The sequence below is a fragment of the Macaca nemestrina genome, chromosome 6 (assembly GCF_043159975.1).
Source record: "Macaca nemestrina isolate mMacNem1 chromosome 6, mMacNem.hap1, whole genome shotgun sequence".
Lineage (NCBI taxonomy): Eukaryota > Metazoa > Chordata > Mammalia > Primates > Cercopithecidae > Macaca > Macaca nemestrina.
The window spans coordinates 58,136,604-58,154,995 of NC_092130.1; the positions used below are offsets into that span (position 1 = coordinate 58,136,604).

Here is an 18,392-nt window from a genome sequence, read left to right on the forward strand (position 1 = left end):
TATGCTTTATATATATATACTTTATAGTATATATATACTATATAAATGTATATACTATATAAATATATATATTTAAAGTATATATACTTTATATATACTTTATAGCATATATACTTATGTATACACTTTATAGTATATATACTTTATATACACTTTATAGTATATCTATAATTTATATATTTTATAGTATATATATACTATATAAAGTGTATATATATACACTTTAAGTTCTGGGTTACATGTGCAGAACGTGCAGTTGTGTTACAAATATATACATATATATATATTTAAATACTTAGATGTAAGACCTGAAACTATCAAAATCTTAGAAGAAAACAGGAAAAACTCTTCTGGATGTTGGCCTAGGCAAGGAATTATGACTAAGACCTCAAAAACAAATGCAACAAAACCAAAAATTGACAAATGGAACTTAATTAAACTAAAGAGCTTCTGCACAGTAAAAGAGCAACCAGTAGTGTAAACAGACAATTTAGAGAATGTAGGAAATATTTGCAAACTATGCATCTGACAAAGGACTAATATCTTGAGTCTATAAGGAACTCTAGTCAACAAGAAAAAAACCGACCCTCTTAAAAAGTGGGCAAAAGACACAAATAGACATTTCTCAAAAGAAGACATAAAAGTGGCCAAAAAAAAAAAATTAAAAATACTCAACATCACTAATCATCAGAAGAATGCAAGTGAAAATCACAATGAGATGCCATCTCACAGTCAGAATGCCTATTAGTAAAAAAAAAAAAAAAAAAAAAAAAAATACCGAAAAACAAAAACCAAAAACCAACCAAACAAAAAAACAAGTCCCCAACAGATATTGGTGAGGAAGCAGAAAAAGAGGGATGCTTGTACGCGGTTGGTGGGAATAAAAATTAGTTCAAATGCTATGCAAGACCATATGGAGATTTCTCAAATAACTAAAAATACAACTACCAATTAACTCAGCAACCTCACTACTGGGTATCCACCCAAAGGAAAATAAATCATTTTATCAAAAAGACACTACACTCATATGTTTAGCTCAATACTAGTCACAATAGTGAAGTCATGGAATCAACATAAGTGTCCATTGATTGGATAAAGAACATTTGGTACGTATATACCATGGAATACTATGCAGCCATAAAAAGAATATAATCATGTCCTTTGCAGCAATATGGATGGAGCTGGAGGCCATTATCCTAAGTGAAATAACTCAGAAACAGGAAATCAAATACCACATGTTCTCACTTACAAGCGGGATCTAAACAATGGGTACACATGGACATAAAGATAGAGATAATAGATACTGGGGGACTCCAGAAGGAGGAAGTCTGGGAGAGGGGTGAGAATTGAAAAATTGCTTCTTGGGTACAATGTTTACTCTTTGGGTGATAGATTCACTAGAAGTTCAAACCTCACCATTACACAATATATCCATGTAACAAACCTGCGCATGTACCTCCTGAATCTAAAATAATGGAAAATAAGAAAAATACATTATTTTACTATAATTGAAATATTGGTATCAGTTCTGGGAGGCTATATTTTTTATATTTAAATTTGGGGCTGGATATGAAAAGTACATTATGTGAAAGGTATCTGATTAGACTTCAGTTTACTAGTATTAATTAGTTTTACTTTGGCACTTGGACAACTTGTAAAACTTTAGTGTCATTTTTTCACTCTGTTTTCTTATCTGTAGGGCCAGAATCTAATTAATCTTACTATTAGTGATTTTAAAATTTTAGCTATTCTGTTTTATAGACAAGAGGTTTCATAACTCTATAAGAAAAGAAGAAAAGTTATCAATGGAACAGAATAGAGAGCTCCAAAATAAATCCAATCAATTAATTTTCAAGAAGGACGTTAAGAAGGCACAATGGGGAAGGGATAGTCTCTTTAATAAATGGTGTCAGGAAGACTGGATATTCACATGCAAAAGAATGAAATTGTATCTCTTATGCCACACAGAAACGTCAACTCATCAAAATGGATTAAAGACCTAAACATAAGACCAAAACTGTAAAACTCCTAGAAAAAAACATAGAGGAAAAGTTCCTTGACATTACCTTAGCAATAATATTTTGGATATGACATAAAAGCACAGGCAGCAAAAGCAAAAATAAACAAATGGGACAACATCAAACTAAAAATCTTCTGCGCAGCAAAAAATTATACACATATATCAACAAAAATGAAAAGGAAGACTACAAACGGGGAGAAAGTATTCATAAAACATGTATCTGACAAGAGTCTAATCTCCAAAATACGTAAGGATCTTACAAATAATCCAATTTAAAAAAGGACAAAGGACCTGAATAGATATTTCTCCAAAAGAGACACAAAAGTGCCCAAAATGTCTATGAAAAGGCGCTCAACATTACTAATCGTCAGGAAAATGTAAATTAAAACCATAATCAGATATCGCCTCATATTTGTTAGAATGGCTATTATCAAAAAGAAAAGACATAGGTGTGGTGAGAGTGTGAAGAAAAGAGAGCCCCTTGTCTACTCTTGGTGGTCATGTAAATTGGTACAGACATTATGCAAAACAGTATAAATATTTGTCAAAAAATTAAAAATAGAACTACAATTTGACCTAGAAATCTCTGTTATGGATATATACCCAAAGTAAATGAAATCAGCATCTTGTAGAGATATCTATAGTCCCATGTTCATTGCAACATTGTTCACAATAGTCAGAATATGGAAACAACCAAAGTGTCTGTTGGCCAATAAATGCATCATCAGATGAATGGATAAAGAAACTACAGTATACGTACGATGGAGTATTATTTAGCCTTAAAAAGAAGGAGATCCTGTCATTTATAACAATATGGGTGAAACAGGAGGAAATTATATTAAGTGAAATAAGCCAGATACAGAAAGATCAATATTTAATGATCTCACTCATACATGGACTTTAAAAAAAGTCAAGTACATAGAAATAGAGTGTAAAATGGTGGTGGCTGGAGTTTGGGGTGGGGAATAGGGAGATGTAGAGAATCTCATGTTTCTGAATATTCCTTAGTCCTGCAGTCCAACCAAATGCATCTACTTTGTGTCAGAGAGTCTTGGTTTTTGGTAAATAATGAGCAGCAATGACTTAATTATAAAACTACACCATCAGTGTGAAAGTGAGGTAGTACATTCCCCTTTGCAGAGAGCATAATGTTTTCCCAAGCTGTGTGCCTCTTTCTTAGGTGTCACCTCCTCAAGAAGACTTCCCCTTACCTCCCTCCTCTAAACTATTCTCTATTCCATCACCAGATTTTTTCCTTCACAGCATTTAAAAATTTTCTTCAAAGTATTTAATGTTTACAGAAAAGTATATAAATCTTAACTGTATAGCTTAATAGACTTCTACACAGTAACACACTCCTGTTACTTCCAGGCAGATCCAGAAGTAGAACATTGCCAGTATCCCAGAAACCCACCTCATTGCCCCTTTGGGCCATTCCTCCTCTTCTACTTCAAAGGTAGCCGCTATCATGACATCTGCACCGTAGACACTTTGCATGCTTTTGAACTTCATGAAATAAAATGTGCTTTTTGCGTCTTAACTTTTTTCACTTAACATAGTGTTTATGAGATTTACCCATGTTGTTGCATGTTGTTGAGCTACAGTTTGTTCATTTTCATTGCTGAACATCCTTTCACTATAAAAATACACCACAATGTATTTATTTATTTTACTATAGACAGATAATTTTATTGCTTCCAATTTGGGACTATTACAAATAATACTGTAAAGAACATTTTTATTCATGTGTTTTGATACATCCATGTGTGCATTTCTGTAGGTTTATATATACCTAGAAGTGAAATTGCTAGTTCGTAGAATGAAAAATTGTTCATTTTAATTTATACTGCAGACAAGTTTTCCGAAGTGGTTGTATCAGTTTAAATTTGTACCACGAAAGTATGAGAGCTTCACATTCACATCAACACTCATAATCATTTAAAAAGTGTTAGTCACTCTAGTGAATATTTTGGATATTCTCTTTCACGAAATGCCTGCTCAAATGCCTTGTCCATTTTTCTACTGTATGGCTGTCTTTTTTTCTTGCTGATATGAATTCTTGTAAGATATACCTATTGCAAATATCTGCCACATTCTGGATTAACTTTCCACTCAATTACTGATGTCTTTTGATAGACAGAACTAAATTTTGATGTGTTCCAATTGATAAATCTTTTTCTTTATTGTAAATATTTTATATTCTGTTTAAAAAATATCTATTCATTTCTCCAAGTCAGAAAGGTATGTTCCCATATTATCTTCTAAAAGCACTGAGGCTTTGCCTTTCACATTTAGGCCTACAATCTACCTGGAATTGATGTTTGGGTTAGATATGAGGTGAGAATCAAATTTCCCTTATTTTTATATATGTAGATATCCATTTGACTCATTGTTTTCTGAAAAGACTGCCCTTTCTCCACTTCTGAGAGAGAACATTTTTGTCGTAAATCGAAAGGTCTTTTGGGTGTGGGCTTGTTTCTAAATTCTCTACGATGTTCTCTTGATTTATCCTTTTTTCAAATACCATATTTTTTAAATAATTGTAGATTTATGGAATGTCTTGAGATCCACTGGTGTAAATCTCCCGACTTTGTTCTTCTGCAATATTGGTGTGGCCATTCTTGGCCTTTGGCATTACCATATACATTTTAGACTTAGCTTCTTCATTGACAAACATGCACGCACACACACACACACACGCACGCACGCACACACACAGCTCCTGAAGAATTTTAAAATTGAGAATTCAAAACCTGACAAGAGCATGTCAATAATGAAAAAATTCCTTTCATGAGCATATAGTAAAAACATCTAACATAAAATTTGACAAACCACTATATATAGCAGACTTCTACATAAAAATGTGGTCTCTGACTGGCACTCACATACTTGGGCAAGCTGCCTAAGATTTCTGTGCCTCTATTCTGTATTTTCCAATTCTCACTCGTTATTGTTTTGTGAGATTCAAATGAAATAATGTATAGAAATCACTTGTAATACTGGCATATAGGGAGCCAATAAAAGTTGGATATTATTATTGTGCTTCTATCACAGCACTCCTTCATTTAATCTCCCACTAAAATTCATGATTTATATGTCTGTTTCCCTTGCTAAATTACAAGCTCTGTGGTGGTACCATCCTTGCCCTAAGCAAAAGGGGCCCACGACCTAGGATCCATGCTTTAGTGAGCCCTATATATTGCAAACATCAAAAAGAATTTGAGATTCGACTCTGAACCCTGGCACGATGTCGCCTATAATCCTAAAACAACAGCTCCCCTGACACAGCTGTTCTGGTCCGGGGAAAGACTTGCCCACATTTTTTTGTCCTGTGTCCTCAAAATAAAGTTGATTGCTTGAATGTTATGAAGGTTTGTTGTCTGTGCTACTGCCCATGTGAGAAGCAAATGCTCCTTTGAAGTAGGAGCAGAGCACTTAGGGAAGAGAAAAGCCAAAGTTATTAGCTGTCAAATTCTTCCTTTTCTATAGCATGAATGTAATATAGTTTTGCATAACAGAGAATCATTTCTCTCTAGTGCCAAGAGTCTCTTTTTTCTACTATGTGCTCCAATAAATGGCTCTGGTGGCATGATATTCACAACAGGTGCCTGTGGTGACTGAGGGACATTTTGAAATATTAATTCACGTATGCAGGTCTAGACATAACATGCGTGGAGCAGGTTACTAATTCTTTACATTGGCAATGAAAGAGATAATTCTAGAAATGCAGATATTTTATTTTTATAAAAATATTTAGGGACATTCCATTGTTTTCAAAATTCAAACTTTTTCAGCTTTACTTAAATAATTTTGATTTCAAAAGTTAACTTATAGTTTTAGATATTTTGACATGTGGTGTGTGGACTTCCATCTGTACCCTTGACAGGGCCTGGCAATGTGAGATAGGTCTCTTCCTGAACTCAAAGACTATGTCTTGTTCTCCCCTGTTATCATTCATAAATGCCAAACACAAAATTTGCTCCCCACCCCAAATGTTTAATTAATAAATATATTCTTGTTGGGTGAATTTATGGTGGGACTATCAGGTATTTCAGAGCTGATAAACCTTTTGGCACATCTAAATTATACTTTTAGATGTCAGGATTTTTAGGCACTATCTATGAGGAAGGTGACTGCATACTCAGACACTCTGCCAAGAAGTGTGCTTCTTCCTTCTTAACCGCTTCCTTCCCCAACGGCTCGGGCACTCCTCAGAATCCATCTCCTGGGGCTATCAGATTAAACCAAGCAGGAAAGCTGGTAGAAAGGTTAATATGATTCGATCCAAAACTTGGAATGGTCTAAATTCAAGGGTTTAGTTGCTAATTTTAGTTCCAGGGTAGGATATTCAAAAAGTAGACTGTGCCTCTGTTTAAATAATCTTCCTTAATGATGATGGAAAGTGAAATAAATTGGTTTTAAAATGTCCTGGAGACAGACAAATTTTTTTTTTTTTTACTTTTTTGGTTTGTGCTTATGCCCACTCAGACTGGGTATAAATGAACATAGCCACATAGAGTTGCCGTTTAGGAAAAATTGACAAATACGGTTTTGGATTTATTATAAAAGGTAAAAAATATGATCTAGACCTCCCACTGAGTCGCTCTGAATCAACTTAGCCATTTTTTGCTTACCCACAGTGGCCCTTCTTTTTCTATAACTCTTTTCCTGCCTCCTCCCCTCTTAACCTCCTCTATCTCTCACGCAGAAAAATGTATATAAAATAAGAGTAATAATAGTTTTGATTCTAAATCTCTTAATTTGTTTTACTGCTTTAGCATAAGTTATTTATTCAGGATCAACATATTATTCCCATCCTGGCCCATGGTATAGCATTTATTTTGCAATTATCATCCTTATTTAGTTAAATGCTTTCAAACACATAGCTCTATGTATGATACCTTCTTTTCTGAAGTAATTGAAAAATACTCTGTGCATGGCTTCAGCTCTCAGAACATCTCTATTTTGGAGTTTTAATAGTCTTTCTGCTTTTCAGCAGCACAGTATTTTGTATTAGGCAAGATATGCTTTAGAAGCCAATAAATAAGAACAACAATTGTCTTCATGTTTATCAACTCAGACTCTTTCACTCTTGTCTTCATCATGCATTTTGCCACTTAAGGCAAAATCAAGGACTTGCAGTTTGCTTATATTTATCTATTGCCTGCCAAATGGTCCTCCGCTCTCCTACTCCCCAGCCTCCCGCCAACCAGGATAACAAAATAAGTTTAAGCTCTTCTTACTTGATGGCTTTATTTGGTTCTTTTGTATTTCTGAAGCTTACTTTTTATGCATAAAATTTTAAATCGAAGTGAATGCCACCTTTGTTTTTTATAATTAAACCCTCATTTAATTAAATTGAATTTCACCAGCAGGACTTCAAGGCATAACCTTCCACTTATTATCACCATCTTTTGTGATTCCTGCAGTCATTACTTCTGTGGCAGATGATTGTGATTTATGTTTTTTGTTGTCGTTTTTTAAATATATGTCCCTTACTGTTCTTTGGAAAGTGGCCATTGTTAAGATGGAGGTTCTTCCATACTTCCAAGTTTACGCTTGTCAGACGCTCTAGAATAAATGATTATTCAAAACATATTTGAAACATTTTTCTTTTCTTCTATAGCTTAAGTTTGGTATCCAAAAAAATCAATAAATTAAAACAGTTTTCTTCTTACATATTTAAAAAATAGTCACATGCATAAGTGCAAGGCTCTTCTTTTTCTATCTGTAGGCAATGCTATTGGCATTAACTCTACAACTCCAGTAGGGTCTCCAGTATGCTGATGAGGAACTGGTGTGTCATCAAAGTGCCTGAGGGAAAGAGAAGGAATATAGGGGAATTTCCAAGCCACAGGAGGGCAATGTAAGAGTCTGTTTCTGTCATCAGTACAGCAAGGCTAATGGCAAAACCTATACTTTAGGATTTTGGCTGCCATCACCAATGGTCAACCCAATGTCCAATGTTAAACAAATGTAACTATTTTATAGAAAAAAGGACTTGTTTACCTTGTAAATGTGTTTAAAAGGAGAATTTTGGGCTACTAAAGCACTGTCTCTGGCAAACATAAATGTAGGCTGTAGTGATTCTTTTCTTCATTAACACTTTTTTGGTCTCATCCATTTCTTGTTATTATGTCACTCTGTCTTCTCAAGTGCCAGTAACTTTCACAGAGGCATAGACAAACAAGTAGAAATGTGAACAATGCCTAGCCAGTGGATCTCAATAGGAGCCAGAGAAGAGTTGTGGGTGCTAAGTAAAGCCTGAAAGTTCGATTAAGCAAGCTCCTATAAGATAAGGAACTGAAGTATGCAGTTGGGGTCATAACAAGGGCCCAAAGAAGATAACATGGTAGCCCCCACATCATATTAAAAAATACAGGTGGTGGCCAGGCATGGTGGCTCATGCTTGTAATCCCAGCACTTTGGGAGGCTGAGGCAGGTGGATTACATGAGGTCAGGAGTTCAAGACCAGCCTGGCCAATGTGGTACTTGGGAGGCTGAGGCATGAGAATTACTTGAACCCAGGAGGTTCCAGTGAGCCCTAGATTGCACCACTGCATTCCAGCCTGCGCAACAGAGTGAGACTGTCAAAAAAAAAAAAAAAAAAAAAGAAAGAACAAAAAAGAAAACAAACAAACAAACCAACCCATAGGTGGAAACTCAAGACTCAAGACAACTGAGATGCTTCTACATAGGTAAAAACGATAGCAGAGTGTGATGGTTAATACTGAGTGTCAAGTTGATTGGATTGAAGGATGCAAAATATTGCTCCAGGGTGTGTCTGTGAGGGTATTGCCAAAGGAGATTAACATTTGAGTCAGTGGACTGGGAGAGGCAGACCTACCCTCAATCCGGGTGGGCACCATCTAATCAGCTGCCAGTGCAGTCAGAATGAAAAGCAGGCAGAAGAACGTGGAGAGATTACACTGGCTTAGCCTCCCAGCCTATATCTTTCTCCTGTGCTGAATGCTTCCTGCCCTCAAACATCAGACTCCAAGTTCTTCAGCTTTGCGACTTGGAATAGCTTCTTTGCTCCTCAGCTTGCAGACGGCCTATTGTGGGACCTTGTGATCATTTGAGTAAATACTCCTTAATAAACTACCCTTTACATACACATCTATCCTATTAGTTCTGTCCGTCTAGAGAACCCTGACTAATACACCAGAGCTACCACTTTGGAATTACCTGCTAGTGCTAGAGTCCCCAGAAACAATTCTGGTTCCTGGGGTAAACTGAAAGGAATGTCCCAAACCAATTGAGGCAAAGAGAAAGGTGCTTCTATTTTATGCTTGCACATGTGCGCTTGCTCTCTCTCTCTCTCTCTCTCTCTCTCTCTCTCTCTCTCTCACCTTAAACAAAGCAGACTTTTGCTCTTGATCTTGGTTCCCAGATTCCATTCTTCTTAGCAGGGTGGAGAGGAACTGATAAAGGGCCTGGAGTTGGAGAGGGCATATGAAGCTTAAAAACAAACAAATCATTAGAAATGTTTGTAACCCAGAGTGAATTCATATCCAAGCACAAAAATTGGCCTTGGACAGGTGAAATGGCTTGGGTCTTCAGACGTTATTGGTGTTGAAAGCTGGGGCTGGGCTGTAGCTGCTGTTCAAGGTCATATAGACCCACAGTGAGGAGGAAGAGCCACCATTTTGCACAAGTGGGAATCTAAATTTTAAAACACACTTTCTTCAAGAGACATTCTTAGTGCCTTTCTCCTTTTGCTCTACAAATTATACTAGTTGACAGCAATAAAGCAAAAACTCATGGCTCTTGAGTTTGCCCTTGACAGAGCACACTATCAAATCTCAAACAAGAAAAAATGTTCAACACAATTCCAGTGTAATTCAAAGTTGAATTGAGTAATCTTTCGTTCCAGAACAAGAAAAATAGCATTTAAGACAGCAAGAGAGCATTTTCTTTCTTATGGCATAATATAAAAACATATTTAACATTATATATTAGATGGTGGGAAAGAAAGTTGGAATATCTTCTTTCTTTTAAGATGAGGTAATACAGAATCAACTGTTCTTAATTTTGTTTTACTTAGCCCTAAATAGAAAAATAGTAGCATATACAAATAAGCCCAGAATAATTGAAAACATTTTAATATATTTCTAGTTTTAATAAAATATGCAGAAAATGGTTGATTTAATTCTTGACTTGTCAGGAAAATGTTATACAGATACTTGTTTTTCAACATATGATCTGTGGAACTGCAGCATTAATATCACCTGGGAGCTTGTGAGAAATTACAAGCCTTGGGTCCCAACATGGACATAGTGGGTCGGAATCTGCATTTTATCAGATGTCTAGGTGACTCATATGCACATGAAAGTTTTCTAGGCACCGATCTAAATAAAACTATTCATCAAAGGCAACATCTCATAGGCTTTGGAAAGCTGCTCTTCCTTCCAACAATTTGCCATCAAAGTAAAAATTGTGTTTGCTCTACAAATATAACTCAAGACCAGTCCCCTAAAACTCTCTTCAGACATTCTGGAGCCACTACATATTTCTTTACTTCTCCACTTCCTTCTCTGAAATGCTTCCTAGGATAAACATTTTCACTTCACACGTTCTTTTACCTGTGACTTTGAAAGTCTGAATAACTATGGAAACACAACAAAAAGAAGTGATACTGAGAGGTTTGTATGAAAAAAATATGTAAGTGAAAGACAAGGTAGAAACATAAAAGAATAAAAATAGCGTGAAATGAAGAATAAATATCTATATATTTTATTTTATTTATGTTGGAAATAGATTATTTGTTTACATATAAAATGCTGCATGGTAATGGTTTTTCATAGTTTTCACTAGTTAAAAAATGGTAGATTCCCAAATAATACATTTAAAAAAATTTGTTAAGAAACAACATCATGAAGGGAAATTTTTCTTCTGTTGTTTTAGTGGCCCGGCATACATTTACTCTTCTACAATTTTCCTTTAGAAATACTCCTCCTAGGGGAACATCACATACCGGGGCCTGTCAGGCAGTAGGGGGCAAGGGGACAGAGAGCATTAGGACAAATACTTAATGCATGTGGGGCTTAAAACCTAGATGATGGGTTGATAGGTGCAGCAAACCACCATGGCACATGTATACCTATGTAACAAACCTGCACATTCTACGCATGTATCCCAGAACTTAAAATAATATTTTTAAAAAGGCATATGGTAAAAAAAAACCAAAAAAATAAAAAAAGGAAATACTCTTCCTCTCCCTCACCCACCCAACTCTCAGGCCACATGCCATAGGGGTAGGGCATGTGACATGGCACACAAAGCCTAAACCCATCCACAGTGTTGATTTGAGTGTAAGCACACGTCCCAGGTTAAGCTAGCCAATGACCAATGAATCTAAAGCTTTCAAATGAATAATCAGGAAAATATTTTTCTCTTTCACGCTGGTACTAACATGGAAAGGAGGAGAGGTAAGGACTATAACAGCCATCTTGTCACCATGAGGAGATATCCTGTTCTGGAGACAGAGCCCCCAGAGAAAACAGGCAGAGACTTGGGAACAAAGTGGGAAACTGACTCCTCTTGATGACCTCTTTGAAGCCTTGAAAAAGATGGGCCTGAAGATATACTTTTCAGCTATCTGAGCCAAAATGGTACTCTCTTGCTTGAACTAGTTTAAATTGAGTTTCTGTCTATTGCAAGGGAGACATAACTTATATATGATTATAAAAGTTTGTATATTTCCATGTGTACATATCCATACATGGATCTTATTGTGTACAATTTCATAATCATTATTCTTTACTCACACTTTTTAAAGATAATTTTTTTAGAGCAGATTTAGGTTCACAGCAAAATTGAGAGGAAAGTACAGAGATTTCCTATATACCCCGTGTTCCCACACAAGCATAGGCTCCCTCATCATCAGCATGTCTGTAAACCAAAATAAAATTCAAAGGCCCCGAATCATTTGAACGGACCCCTCCTCTTGGCCAAGGGCATTCTGAAGTTAACCTGAAAATCTAGTTCAGGCCATGATGGAAGAGGGGTCAGACACGTCTCATTATACCCCTCCAGAATTAACATCAACACGGACCTTAAGTTGGTAAGAAATGTTTACAGTCTATTCTCTTGGAAGCCTGCTACTTGGAAGCTTCATCTGCATGTTAAAACCTAGAACTCCACAACCCCTTATATAACCAAGACATTTCTTTCCACTGATAATAACTCTCAATGAATTGTCAATCAGAAAATTGTTAAATCTACCTATGACCTGAAAGCCCCAGCTTTGAGTTGTCCCACCCTTCCAGATTGAACCAAAGTAAAATGTGCATGTATTGATTGATGTATTATGCCTCCCTAAAATGTATAAAAGCAAGCTGTACCCGGACCAACTTGGGCACATGTTGTCAGGACCTCCTGAGGCTATGTTACAGGTGTATCCTTAATCTTGGCAAAACAAACTTCCTAAATTGACTGAGAACTGACTCAGATATTTTGGGTTCACATATCCTACCAGAGTGGTACATTCGTTGTTACAACTGATGAACATACAATGACATATCATTATTATCCAAAGTCCATAGTCTGCATTAGGGTTTACTCTTGGTGTTGCATATTATATGAGTCTGGACAAACGTATGATGACAAGTATCCACCATTTTAGCAAAATACAGAATAGTTTTATTGCTCTTAAAAAAAAAAAAGCCTTGCACTCTGTCCTTTTTCTCTCTCCTAACCTGTGGCTTCCACTTATCTTTTTTTCATATGTAAAGTTTTGTCTTTTTCCAGACTGTCATATAGTTGGACTCATAGAATACATAGCCTTTTCAGATTGGCTTCTTTTACTTAGCAATGTGCATTTAAGATTCCTCTAAGTCTTTTGACAGCTTAATAGCTTATTTCTTTTCAGCATTGAATAATATTGTATGGACATGTAATAGTTTATTCATCTATTCACCTACTGAAGGATATGTTAGTTACTTTCAACCAAGATGGTTGCTTGGTTGCTTTAGGGTTGTTTTCATAACTCAAAATAAAGCTGTTATAAGCATCTGTGTTTAGGTTTTTGTGTGCATTTAAGTTTTCAATTTGTTTGCATAAATAGCAAGAAACACAATTTCTAAATTGTATGGCAAGAGTTTTGTAAGAAACCTCCATGCTGTCTTCCAAAGTGGCTGTACCTCTTTGCATTCCCAACAGTAATAAGTAAGAGCTCCTGTTGCTCCACAACCTCACCAGCATTTGCTGTTCTCAGTGTTCTGGATTTTTGGCATTCTAATAGGTGTGTGGTGGTATCTCATTCTAATTTGCATTTCCCTAATGATATATGATGTGCAGCATCTTTTCATATGTTTGCTTGATATTTGTATATACATTTTTTGAGGTATTTGTTAAGGTCTGATCCATTTTTAAAAATCAAATTGTTTGCTTATTATTGAGTTTTGAGAGTTCTTCGTATACTTTAGATTACAGTCCTTTATCACAGGGATCCCCAATCCCCGGGGCTGTGTACTGGTCCCGGGTCTGTTAGGAACTGGGCTGCACAGCAGGAGGTAAGCAGCTGGAGAGCAAGCATTACCACCCTAGCTCCACCCCCTGTCAGATAGCAGTGGCATTAGAATCTCAGAGGAGCGCAAACCCTATTTGAACTGCGCATGCAAGGGATGTAGGTTACACATTGCTTAGGAGAATCTAATGCCTGATGATCTGATGAGGAAGAGTTTCATCCTGATACCATCTCCCCTACCCCCCATCTGTGGAAAATTTGTCTTTCACTAAGCCAGCCCTTGGTGTGAAAATGGTTAGGGACTGCTGCTTTATCAGACACAGCTCTTGCAAATATTTTCTCCTAATCTGTAGCTTCTCTTTTCATTCTCTTGACAGTGTCTTTCAAAAAGCAGAAAATTTTAATGTAATGCAATCCATCTTATCAATTCTTTTATGGATTGTGCCTTTGGTGTCACATCTAAAATTTCATCATCAAATCCAGGGTAATCTAGGTTTTCTCCTATTTTATCTCCCAGGAGTTTTATAGTTGTGCATTTTATATTTAGTTCTGTGATCCATTTTGAGTTAATTTTTGTTGAAGCTGTAAGGTCTGTGTCTAGATTAATTTTAGTGCATGTGGATATCCAAGTTGTTCCAGTAGCATTAGTCGAAAAGAAGATGTTTGCTCCAATGTATTGCCTTTACTCCTTTGTAAAAGATCAATTGACTGTAGTTATGTGGGGTACCTACTATTCTTTAATCTGCTTTTCTCAACCAAATATATGTCAAGAGATCTATATTGTTATTTTATTGAATACATGGTTTGGACGATAATTTATTGAATCAGTTCCATACTGAGAGACATTTATAGATTGTTTAAATACACTAAAGAAAATTCTCATACACATATTTTAATTTAACCTACACAATTATCTCCTCCAGTTAAATTTCTAAAAGTAGAGTTATTAGGCCAAAAGTTATCTAACTTAAGATTTGATACACACTCCCACACTACCCTTCAGAAATCTTCTATATAATTGCATTCCTGCCAATAGGACTTATCTCGACAAAAAGAGTCAAACTCTGTAAAACGTTCTAAGAGATTCATTCTGAACCAAATATGAGTGACCATGGCCTGTGACACAGCCCTCAGAAGGTCCTGAGAACATGTACCCAAGGTGGTTGGGGTGCAGCTTGGTTTTATACAGTTTAGGGAGGCATGAGACATCAGTAAAATACATTTAAGAAATACATTGGATACATTGGTTTGGTCCAGAAAGGTGGGACAACTCAAAGGGGTTGGGGGTGCAGGGGTGGGGAGGGGGATTCCAGGCTATAGGTAAATTTAAACATTTTCTGGTTGACAGTTGGTTGAGTTTGTCTAAGGACCTGGGATCCATAGAAAAGAAATGTTCAGGTTAAGATCAAAGATTGTGAAGAACAAGGTTCTTTGGAAGTCTTATAGTGGCTGCCCTTAGAGACAATAGATGCCAAAAGTTTCCCATTCAGATCTTTAAAAGGTGCTAGATTCTTAATCTCTTTGGGATTGGGAGGGTCTGGAAGAAAATATCTAGCTATGTTAGTAGAGATTCTTTACAGATCTAAATTTTTCCCCACAAAGGACAGCTTTCCAGGGACATTTCAAGTATGGCAAAGACACATGTTTTGGGGTAAGGCATTTTGATTTTCCTGTTTGTCTTGTAATATTATGCCAGAGTCAGGTTGGAAAGTAAGTCACAATATATAGGGTTAAGTAAAACCCATCTGATGAGAATTTGTGGTTTGTGGGGCATGACTCCCCAGACCCCTTAGATAGGAATTTTGGCAAGGTTAAAAAACAACAGAGCTTAGTCCTCACTTAGATGTTTCAGTGACTGCTACAATCACATAAACATCTACTAATTTAATGAGTAAAAAATAATAGATCATGTCTTTTCTATTTATTTGTGAGAGTAACTATCTTGTAGATGTTTTTCAGCCCTTTTTATTTCACCTTCTTTGTACTGTCTGTTGTTTTCTTTACCCATTTTTCTGTTGTAATGGTTGAGTTTGTCTCACTGATTAGCTAGAACTCTTTACGTATTAAGTGTATTAACTCTTCCTTACATATATCCCAGTTTGTATTTTGTTTTTGGACTTACTTCAAAAGCTAATATCATGGTTATAAATGTTACATTATTATGTAATGAAACTTACCAAAATGTTATTATGGACCCTGAATTTCTTACACTGCTTAGACTTAGTTTTAAGATTATAAAATTATTCACCCATTTTTCTAGTATTTTTTAATTTCTTTTTGTCCTTTCCTTTTTTCCTCGTACACATTTAAACCTTTAATCCATCTGGAAGCTATTTTCCCATAAAAGAGTCAACTTTCTTTTCCCAAATATCTGACCAATAATCCCAGCATTATTTATTAAAAATTCAATTCATCTTCTCACCAATGTGAAATGCCATCTTTATCATATACTTAACTACCACATATCCTTGAGTGTATTTCTGGCTCCTTTATTCAATTTCAATTTAGTCTATTTCTGTGCCTCTGTGGCGGTTCTGTTTTAGATATTGTAATTTATAAGTTTGAAGTTTGGAAGTAGTTACAAACTCAATATTGTAGGTTAAAAGTTTATATTTCCTTTTACAGAAAATTCTTCCAATTTTTTTGACTTTTTTATAGATCTGTTTAAAAAATAATTTTAGAATAATAATAGTTTTATAAGTTTCTAAAACATATTTTGCTTCACTTTTGAATAAAAATGCATAGATATTATAGGTTATTTTGAGAAAAATAAATAGACAATTGTCTTAAATATTGAGATTTTGTAATCAAGAACATGACATATGTTTTCATTTATTAAATTATATTTGGTTAATGCTCTTTAGGTTTAAAATTGTTTTTAAGTCAGGAATGTCTGAATTTAATCAAATACCTTTTATATCTACTGTAATATGACTGTAAGAATCTAATGGATTTCCCAATTTTGAATTTGATATATTCTTGGAGTTAAACCTGGTTATGCTGTATTATTCTTTTAATGCATTGCTGAATTACCTTTTCTAATATATCATTTAGATCTTTGAGAGAGAGAAATGTGACAGAGAGAGATAAAGAGAGAGAGAGAGAGAGAGAATCTGTTAGATATTGCTACCACACATATGCTCTGTCATAAAATAATTTCAGATAATTTTTTCTTTTGTGTTGCTCTGGAAAAAATTTAAGTCATATTGGAGTCATCTGTTTCTTGGAATAATGGAAAAACTACCAAAGACACCTTTTAGATCTGAAGCCTTTTGAGAACTTTGACAACATTGACAATTTCTTCCACAATTTGTAGTCTATTTCTTCTTGGAAAAAAAAAGAAAGTTTTAAAAGTTATTAATATAAGTTGTAGAGTGTATTTTTTATGATAATTTTCTCATCATCTGCATTCATTTCCTCTTTATGTTGCTTATTTTATACATTTGCGTATTTATTAACTATAATATTATTACAAACATTGTTATTGAAATCTTCTGTATTTTGAGCTACAAAAAACTGAAAGTGAGGTATCATTTTTCACTATAATTGTATTCTTGTAAATATATTCTTTATCTTCTGTTATTTCTGTTATTTATGTTTTATTCATAGTATTTTTTACTAATGAAGAATTACACTAATTATAACTTTTTATAGATTTTAACTTGCATCAATAACTGATTTAAGATTTTTGACTTGCATTCAACTCTGCTTGGTATTAGTATAAAGCCTCCTGCTACCATTTTGTTTACTTAGTTGATTATTATGTCATTTGTCATTTACTTTTATCATCAAGCCAACATCTTAGGATATTAAGATGTTTCCATATCTTGGCTACTGTGAATAAGGCTGCAATGAACATGAGAACACAGATATATTTATAAGGTGATGATTTTATTTCCTTTTGGTATATGCCCAGAAGAGGGATTGCATGGTAGTTATATGTTTAATTTCTTTAGAAACTTCCATACTGTTTTTCCATAATGGCTATATTGATCTATATTTCCATCAACAATGTATAAGAATTCCCTTTTCTCCAGACACTAACCAACATTTATCTTTGGACTTTTTGACAATAGCCATCCTAACGGGTGTGAGGTGGTATCTCACAGTGATTTTGATTTGCATTTATTTGATGATTAGTGAGATTGGCCACGTTTTCATGTACATGTTGGCAACTTTTATGTCTTCTTTGGAGAAATGCCTATACTTTTTTTTTTTTGCCAATTTTCTAATTGTGTTTTTTGTTTTTCCACTGTTGAGTTGTATGTGTTCTTTATAAATTTTGGAGATTAATTCCTTATCAGATATATGGCTTACAAATATTTTTTCCCAATCCACAGTCTGCCATTTCATTTTGTTGATTACTTTCTTTGCTATACAGAAGACTTTCAGTTTGATGTAGTTCCATTCACTTATTTTTTACTTTTGTGGTCTGGGCTTTTGGTGTAGTATCCAAAAAATCATTACCAAGGCCAAAGTCCAAGAGATTTCCTCCTATGTTCTCTTTTAGAAGTTTTATAGCTTCTGGTATTATATTTAGGTCTTTTTTTTAATCAATTTTAAGTTGACTTTCTTGTATGGTGATCTTTTGAGCATGGAAATCTAGTTTTCCCAGAACCACTTATGAAGAGACTATCATTTTTCCATTGTGTCATCTTAGTGTTCTCATAAAAAATTAGTTAACCATATACGTTTGGACTTATTTCTGGACTCTCTAGCCTGATCCAATGGTCTATGTGTCTGATTTTATGCCAGAACCATACTGTTTTGATTATTATGGCTTTATAATATAATTTTAAATCAGAAAGTATAATGCCTGAAACCTTGTTTTTCTTTTCAAAAGTTGTTTTGGCCATTTGGCGTCTCATGGTTTTATATAAATTTTAGATTTGTTTTTTTCTA

General features: G+C 34.9%; 1 protein-coding gene across 2 annotated transcripts in view; it reads right to left on the reverse strand.

Annotated features, from left to right (window-relative positions):
* The window catches only part of LOC105463133 (zinc finger protein 475), a 91,610-nt gene that overhangs the window by 13,788 nt on the left and 59,430 nt on the right, over window positions 1–18,392 (reverse strand). Inside the window, exon 4 of one of the 2 annotated variants that reach the window (XM_071098552.1) lies at window positions 9,411–9,481. The exons of the other annotated variant lie outside the window; for it this stretch is intronic. Within the exon in view, the coding sequence (XP_070954653.1) occupies window positions 9,426–9,481 (56 nt within the window). The 3' untranslated portion in view covers window positions 9,411–9,425. Of the gene's footprint in view, window positions 1–9,410; window positions 9,482–18,392 lie in introns of those variants that run through there. 2 annotated transcript variants of the gene reach the window in all.